Raw genomic sequence first — 8,552 nt, 5'->3', positions numbered from 1 at the left:
CACAATCATGGAAGATTAAATTGAATTTTTATGTGTTGGTTTCTAAAGTTAATTGATAATGTTAAATCAAGGCTCAACTATATACCCTAATAAGAAATTCCTATAGATTTTTCTTAAATAAATCTATATAAAGACTGAAGAAAACAAACACTAATATAGTATTTTGTGACTACCGGGTTCATATAAAAAATGTGGACTTCTTTTAAGCAATCAAATATAATTTTTTTTGTTTTGCAGATGCTATGTCAACGGGATGAACACCCGTTTATACCACAATCCTCACTTATATACAATCTCTAGGTAAAAAAATTATGCTTTGGAAAAAGATCTTAATTTGTATATGCTTATTTACACGACAGAAAATTTTAAATTTAACAATTCATAGAACATAGTATTGGTTAACTAAAAAAGAATATAGTAGATGTTAGCAATATGCATATGCAAACTTAAATACTAAGAGAGATACATTTTTTTTTGCATAAACAAAGAGGTACAAAAATAGTGTAGAGTGCTGTATATGATATGTAATGTTAAATCGATTACTCTATTTATAGGCTGGAAAGAGTCAGGCTAAACATTTTTTTACTTTTACGTTTAGAACAACAAAACTCTATATAAAATCTTTTAAAATCTTATTTATTTTTCAGTTAACTTATATACAATATGTTTGAATCTATATGGATGATTCGATTTGGATAATGAATTAATTTTCTAGATTTTGCAATTCCTATTAAACCGATAAGAGTAAATATATAAGGTTAGTTTTATAAATAATCCCTAAAGTTTAGATTTTTGGTAAAATAATTACTGATTTATTTCAAGATTTCTTAAAATAAATAATCTGTTTAAATTAAAGTTAAGTTATTTTCATCTATACTATTCAAATTTAATTAGATATAGTTGTTATGGAAATCTTAAATGATAAGTTTTATTAATTGCAAAAATCTCTTATTATTTTATAAAATTTTAATTACTATTTAAAATTCAAGTAATTGTTTATATAAATAATTTTGTCTTTACTATAATATTTAAAATTTTCATTTTGTAATCTTATTGGCTGTAATTTTTTTATATAGATGTCATATATTTGAATTTATTATTTGTAATTAATATAGTTCCATAAAATATAGGAATGTATCATTTATTGTTAATATAGTTTCCTCAAATACTAGAATATTTTGAATTATAAAAAGAGTTAATCATTTAGTCTTTAATAATTGTTACCATTGTTTTAGGAAATTTATATTGATTTTAAAAATTATGTAGGCAAGTGGATTTGTTTGGCAACATAGATCTATGTTATAGTTTTTTTTTTTTTTTTATCCCTATGTGTGCTCCCTAATTAATAGTATAGATAATATGTATATGTTAACAATCCAAAATTACAAACTCAAATATAAAATATGAAAAAATCATAAATCTAGCTTTCTGTGCGACGAGCGGCTTCACACCTAGTATCCGGGTACTGGCCAAGTATTGAAAACAACTGCTAAAATTTTGTCGTTTCCAAACTCTTTTGTGTTTTGAAATAATGAATTGCGGTTTATTTGATCTCTTGTTGGATGCACCCAATATAGAATTCAGAACACAACTTAGCTTATAAAGAATGGCTCTCTTTATTTATGTTTAGAAAATATCTCTCTCAAAACTAAACACTCTCAAGCTCTTAATGTTCTCTCTTACAATTGTCACAACTCAACAATTGTATTTATAGAGTTAGCACACCTTTGCTAATCCTATTCCCATTAGAACTTATTAAGTCTATCTCTTATCTTAATCCTAACTTGATAAGGATCTCTAAGACTATAAGGAATGTTGAAGCTTATCCAACATTCACCCCCTTAAGCTTCAACTTGGTCTTGGACATGTCTTCCACTCCTATCAAGCTTCTCATTTCGCAAAACTTGATCTTTGCCAATGCCTTCGTCAAGATATCCGCTTCTTGATCTTCTCCTGGTACATGCTTCACATCAACAAGCTCCCTCTCCTCACATTCTCGTATAAAATGGTATAACTTGTGTATGTGTTTGGTTCGACCATCAAATACAGGGTTCTTGCAGAGCTGTATTGCTGACTCGTTGTCGATCCAAATGATGATCTGCTCCGTTTCCTTTCCGGTGATCTTGCTCAAAGTGTCCTGCAACCAAATAGCTTGTTTAGTTGCCTCCGTCGCTGCCATGTACTCTGCTTCGCATGACGAGAGAGAAACTGTCCCCTGTTTTTGTGAACACCAACTGATTGGTGTAGTTCCAAAACAGAACATGTAACCCGTGGTGCTTCTCCCATCATCCGAATCAATGTTGTGACTACTGTCACTGAAACCATGAATCTTTCTCGACCATATTTCAAACCATAGGATACGGTTCCACTAAGATATCGAAGTATCTGCATCACTATGACACCATGTGAGTGTCGACGGCTCTGTATATACCGACTAGTGACACAAACTAAGAAAGCTAAATCTGGTCGAGTGTGTAGTAAGTATCTTAAGCATCCCACATTCCTTCTGTAGCTCGTAGGACCTATCTCTTCTTCCTTTTCAGCCTTTGAAACTGTAAGTCCAAACTCCATAGGGATCTTTGTTGAATTACATCTTTCTAAGCCAGCTTCTCTCAAAATCCTTCTTGCATAAGCTTCCTGCTTAATTTCGATTCCATCCTCTCCTTGATGAACTTCGATGCCTAGATAGTAAGTGAGCTTTCCAAGTTCAGACATCTCAAAATTAGATGACATCCCCATCTTGAAATCTTTTATGGCTTTGAGATTATTTCCTGTTACAAAGAGATCATCAACATAAACTGCAACTATTAGAAGTGATTCTCCATCTTGTTTTCGATAAACAGAGGTCTCCTTTGAACACTTCTTAAACGACATTGCTTTCAAAATCTGATCCAACTTTGTGTTCCATGCTCTTGGAGCTTGTTTCAAACCATACAATGCCTTTGTCAGTTTGTAAACCTTGTGTTCCTTCCCTTTGATTTCAAATCCATCAGGCTGTTCTACATAAACATCTTTCTTTAGTTCTCCATGTATAAAAGCTGTTTCTACATCTAAGTGATGAATCTCCCAACCATGTGATGCAGCTAGAGCAATTAGTAACCTTATGGTTTCAAGTCGCGCAACTGGTGCAAAAACCTCATCAAAATCTATGCATGATTCTTGCTCATATCAATTTTCTACAAGCCTTGCCTTGTATTTATTGATTGTGCCATCTGCATTTTTCTTGATTTTGAATATCCACTTGAGACCAATCATTTTTGTCTCCATCGGTTTGTCAACTAAACACCAGGTGTTGTTCTTGTGAATGGATTCAATTTCTTCCTTTCAAGCTTGTATCCATTCTTTTAAACCCTCTATTTCTCTGTAACTTCTTGGTTCTTCATTAATCAACAGTAGCAACTTCTCACATTCTTCCTCAGCTTGAAGAACGTAATCGTTGAGATATCTTGGTCTGACACTTTGGCGATTTGAATGTCGAAGAACTGGTTGAACTACTTGACCTGCATTATTCACTCCTTCTTTGTTGTTATGAGCACCGTGATTACCCGTGTTGTCTTCAATCTCCTGTTCTTGATCATCATCTTCACCGTCATGATCATCATTCTCTTCTTCTTGATTGTTTACTACTACGGGTCCATCACCAGTATCTATAACTTCTCCCCACCTCATGTGAAACATCCCCGGATTCCCACTTGATCCACTTGTTGTTTCATTCCAATTCCATCTTGTAGCTTCATCAAACACTACATCACGGCTCACTACAATTCTTCTTGAAGTCGGATTATACAACCTGTATGCTTTGGATCATGGCTCGACTCCAAGATGCACTAGAGGCTGTGACCTATCATCCAATTTCTTTAAGTTTGTAGCTTCAATCTTTGAGTAGGCTCGACAACCGAACACCCTTAGATGTTTGGTTTCATTCCTCGTAAGCTTTCGTAGGGAGGTTTGTTCTCAAGTGCCCTCGTTGGTACCCTGTTAATTATGTATGTGGAGTGTCTAACTGCTTCCCCCACAAATAATTAGGTACCTTCATTGCCTTGAGAGTGCTCCTCGTCATCTCCATTAGTGTCTGATTCCTCGTCAACTTCCATGTGTCGTCTTCAAGTCTTGAGTTTAAGCACAATGGCGTACCAATCTTTAGATTAATCTTGTACAGCCTGTTTGGTGAACGAGTGACTCGTACTAACAATCTCCCGCTTGGATCATGCACTGTCAAGAAGTTTTGTCTCTTCCTCACATGACATCCAACTTATGTAGCTTGTCCTAGACTCAGAATGTTGCTCTTAAGGTTAGGGATAAAGTAGATGTTGGTGACAAGTCTTTGTTCACCAGTTTTCCCTTGAAAGAGGATAGAACCTTTTCCTTCTATCTTGACATATGAGCCATCTCCGAATGTCATGTGGTTGCTTGCTCCATTGTCTAAGTACCAAAGTCCTTCTTCCCCTGTTTTGTTTTCGTAAACCTTCGGTATTAATTTTTCTTCGTTCAAGAACACCACCTCGTGCATGTAAAGTGCTGATTCAGCATCGCGTGTCTCTATTTTATGCGATTCTTGTGTTCTTTGAACTCTCTCGGGACAATTAGAGGCGTAGTAGCCAGCCTTATCACACCAAAAACAGATAATCTTGGAGACATCCTTCTTCTCCTTATCTTGCGTTTGATTTTGCGATCGATCATGTGATTTAAAGCGTCCTCTACCACATCCTTTGCGTCCACGTCCTCTGTTTCTGCGTCCTCTGTGTTGTTGAGCTCCAAAATCTTGTTGATAAGAGTTAGCATATAAAAGCTTTCCTTGTGTGTCTCCACCGTTTTCTTCACCGAGAATTCTTTCTTCGTAAGCTTTTAATCTTCCAACAATGTCTTGATATCGTTTAGTATTTAGATCCAACACTTGCTCGAGAGACGCTATGATTTGAATAAACTTGTGTCTTGGTAAACTATTGAGAAAATTTTTCACTAGCTTGGATTCCTCAATAGTTTGTCCGAGTGCAGCAAATTTAGATGCAATCTCCGATAACTTTCCCGCAAAGTTATCTACTGTGTCCGATTCTGTCATCCTCAACTTCTCAAAGCCGGACATCAATGTTTGAAGCTTTGCTTCCTTCACGCGATCAGCTCCCATGTTCCTTGATTTAATTGCTTCCCAAATTCCTTTGGAAGAGTCATGTTCGCCTACCTGCAAGACAAGACTCTCTGGAATAGCTTGAAACAGTAAACCCATGACAAGCAGATTCTTCTCTGTATCTCCTGATCCTGGTTCGATTGTGTCCTAGACCTTGTATATCCTTAACAAGATCTTCATCTTCATTGACCACACCATGTAGTTTGAATCGTTTAGCATAGGACATTGAATCGATGGTTGTGACAAATCCTTCAGTCGGGCTGTGCTGTCGTCTTCCATGGCTTGATTACGACGGCTGTATGTTCGAATAACCTTCGTGATGTTTTATGAACTTTTAGGATCAAAACCTAAGAGCTCTGATACCAAATATAAAATTTAGAACACAACTTAGCTTATAAAGCATTGCTCTCTTTATTTATGTTTAAAAAATATCTCTCAAACCTAAACACTCTTAAGCCCTTAATGTTCTCTCTTACAATTGTCACAACTTAACAATTGTATTTATAGAGTTAGCACACCTTTGCTAATCATATTCCTATTAGAACTTATTAAGTCTATCTCTTATCCTAATCCTAACTTGATAAGGATCTCTAAGACTATAAGGAATGTTGAAGCTTATCCAACACCCAAGACTTCAAGTATTAAAATATGATGTTAGTGCAAAACAGTATTAAATTACCGATAGATCAGGGTAATAGATCACCTTCTATGGATTTTCTTTCTGATATAGTTAGGATTATACTAAATAAGAATGATCTTTTCGGGTATATTCATTTGATCATATATTGAGCTCTATATTGGTTTGATGTGATACTATGTCTTCCCGAATTTCACCATAAAATTTTTAAGTACTACATAGACAAAAAAAGGTCATATATATATAAATCAGTAACAAACGAAGGCCACAAAAACCTCACTAAGTTCAACGAACTCAATATAACCTCAAAACATCATCCCTGACAATAGAAACCAAACGGTTAAAAAAACCAAAGAATAAGACAAAGAAGAAAAAGAAGAAGAAGCTGAGGAAGCGACAATCTGAATAGGGAAACTGCATTGTCCTTGAGATATATTCTGAGTTGTAATGGTGGCCAAACCTTGGAAGAAACAAGCACTTTCGTCCTGATTCTTCACTTGAAAGTACATGTTAAACGCGTATGAGGCATTCCCATTTGCATCAAGACTATTGCAGGAAGATCCATAACCAAGCGCCGTGCAATCGGAGAAAGTGCAGGCGAAATCTATGTTAGCCGCGAGTTTAGTCAAATCTTTGGCTTCTGGATTAAACACACACCACTTGTTTGGTAGATATGGCACGTTTTGTGCACCAATCAAGAACTTATTCTGTCCTTGACCCGACAGATCTATTGGAAACTTTGGTTGCCCATCGAATTTAAATATTCCCCAATGGCGTTCAAACTCTCCAGGTGCTATACTTTTCGCATCCTCATCAAGTAATCCGAACAAGTATACCTCAATGTAGGTGGGCCTCAATGGAGTGCCTTTGTTTGTTCCAAGCCTCGGTAAAAGCCCGTTGTAGAATCTGTAGGCATTGCCTACGAAAATATAAACATTTCAAGAAAAGATTTAAAAAAAAAAAAAAAACAAAAACATCTAAAGCACTAAAAAAGGTCATAGATATCTACCGGAATTAGCGTGTTTGTCACCCTCTGTTGGCCAACCGACTTCTCCAACGATTATTGGCATATCTCCGTGACCAACAGCTTTCAAAGACGATACCAAAGTGTCGAAATTGGCATCAAAGACGTTTGTGTAATCAACACCGTTGTCATTTATCGGCTGAGCTCCATCGAAGAAGGCGTAATTGAGTGGGAAATCATCATTCCCATAGAGACTTAAGAAAGGGTAGATGTTGATTGTGATGGGAGCATTGTTCTTGCCAAGGAAGTCAACAATCTGAGTCATTTGACCAATGATATCAGGACGGAATCTTCCTGCAGATGGAACGGGGTTGCTTGCTGGTGAATCGTATACATCCGCATTTAAAGGGACTGTTGCTTTGACGGAGTTTCCTAGTCCGGCTTCATTTAGAGCGTTTTGGATGTTTTGAAGTGCTGGGAATGTGAGGTTTATGAACGATCCATTGTACGATTTGAGGAATGGCTCATTCCCAACAGCTACAAACCTGAAAACACACACATCCCCAATAGATAAGCTTCACTGAGACATATATAAACACTGTGTCGGATATATACCACATTTTAGTCTTTTGCATTTTTGATAGTAGTGTTAAAAGATTTACTTTTCCAGATATTTAATTTCACAATCAGACAACACAGCTTTCACCAATTCCTAAAGAACCAAAGAAAGTGACATAACTCAAACATGTTTTTCCATTTGGCAGTTTCAAGGAACTTGTCACCCTGGCTTCTCATAAACTGAACAATCATGGGTTTTATGAGGTTTGGACCCAGAAATACCAAAAAGATGAATGTTAATTTGACCTACAGACAACATTATAAGCAACCAGTAACAATCAAACAGAGAGGGGGGGGGGGGGGGGGAGAGAGAAACTGACGTGATATTGACACCACCATCGAAATTATAACGAGTGACATTCTTACGAACCCAATCTTTGGCTCGATGGTAACTGCCCATGACCTTAAGCTGATCATTGGGAATAGCGACCATCACTTCGATACCGGAGCCAGCCAGTGCACCCATGGTTGTCTCGTCCGCGTCAAAGAGCTTAAATTTGTTAATGTTATTGTCCTTGAGCATCTGAACCACTGTCTTTGGCGGCAGCTTATGTGTAGCCATTGTTCCCCAATTCACACCCAACCCATTTACCGTACTACCCAAATTACCTATTACGATTGCAAATCGGACTACGATGGTTAACAGATTCAACATCGATCTCACCTGAAAAAGATTTTAAAAAAAACAAGGTGAGAGTTTTATCCAAAATCAAGCGTGATATTCTAAAATCTCAGTTCTGAGAAATGAAATGAGAAACGCTTTGACGACCCATTACCCCCTTAGATATCTAGAAACTGATGAAACGCGTTCAGAGGGAAAGGAAGAAAAAACGCGTTGAGACTGTAGAAGAAACCTAAAAAGGTAAACTATTTTGTTTTTGGGAAACAAAAAGAGGCGATAAAAGTTGGAGATATTTTTGATAAATGATAAAATAATAATAATGAGTTTTTTTAATAGAATAATGACGTTGTGGGTGGATGGATTTATAACGGCTCTATTTCTCCGGAGTGCACATGGGCCAATGCTCGTTCAGTCTTTGTCATCATAACAATTAACAACTAATACACAAATTTAACTTAGCGACATTAAATAAAAAAAAAAAAATTCAAAATTTTTGGTAAACTAGCATGTTATGTATGAGACAAATACCATCGAAACCAAACCGAACACCGAAACAAGTTTTGAAATTCTTTAACAAAAACAAAAA

General features: G+C 36.2%; 2 protein-coding genes across 4 annotated transcripts; both read right to left on the bottom strand.

The window, feature by feature from the left end:
- Positions 1-4,252: 4,252 nt before the first annotated feature.
- LOC147944393 (uncharacterized) lies at positions 4,253-5,404 on the bottom strand. The gene is made up of 2 exons (XM_087512565.1): positions 5,279-5,404; positions 4,253-5,179 (listed from the first exon to the last, which is right to left on the bottom strand). Exons 1-2 carry the CDS (start codon positions 5,402-5,404, stop codon positions 4,253-4,255), a joined length of 1,053 nt encoding a protein of 350 aa, XP_087368691.1.
- Positions 5,405-5,983: 579 nt separating this feature from the next.
- Positions 5,984-8,300, bottom strand: LOC104773677 (glucan endo-1,3-beta-glucosidase 8). Of its 3 annotated transcripts, none has more exons than XM_010498321.3 (4): positions 8,121-8,300; positions 7,665-8,008; positions 6,772-7,271; positions 5,984-6,681 (listed from the first exon to the last, which is right to left on the bottom strand). In XM_010498321.3, the coding sequence occupies exons 2-4, from the start codon at positions 7,997-7,999 to the stop codon at positions 6,068-6,070; spliced, it is 1,449 nt and encodes a 482-aa protein (XP_010496623.1). In that variant the 5' UTR covers positions 8,000-8,008; positions 8,121-8,300; the 3' UTR covers positions 5,984-6,067. The 3 variants fall into 3 exon arrangements, with proteins under 3 accessions (XP_010496623.1, XP_010496624.1, XP_087306905.1); XM_010498322.2 differs by having other exon boundaries at positions 7,715-8,008; positions 8,121-8,231; XM_087450779.1 differs by lacking the exon at positions 8,121-8,300 and having other exon boundaries at positions 7,665-8,102.
- Positions 8,301-8,552: the final 252 nt, after the last annotated feature.

This window comes from Camelina sativa, chromosome 5 (genome assembly GCF_030686135.1).
Source record: "Camelina sativa cultivar CO46 ecotype springtype chromosome 5, ASM3068613v1".
Taxonomy (NCBI): domain Eukaryota; kingdom Viridiplantae; phylum Streptophyta; class Magnoliopsida; order Brassicales; family Brassicaceae; genus Camelina; species Camelina sativa.
Note: the sequence above shows the minus strand (reverse complement) of the source record. Positions and strands in the feature narration are given on the sequence as shown.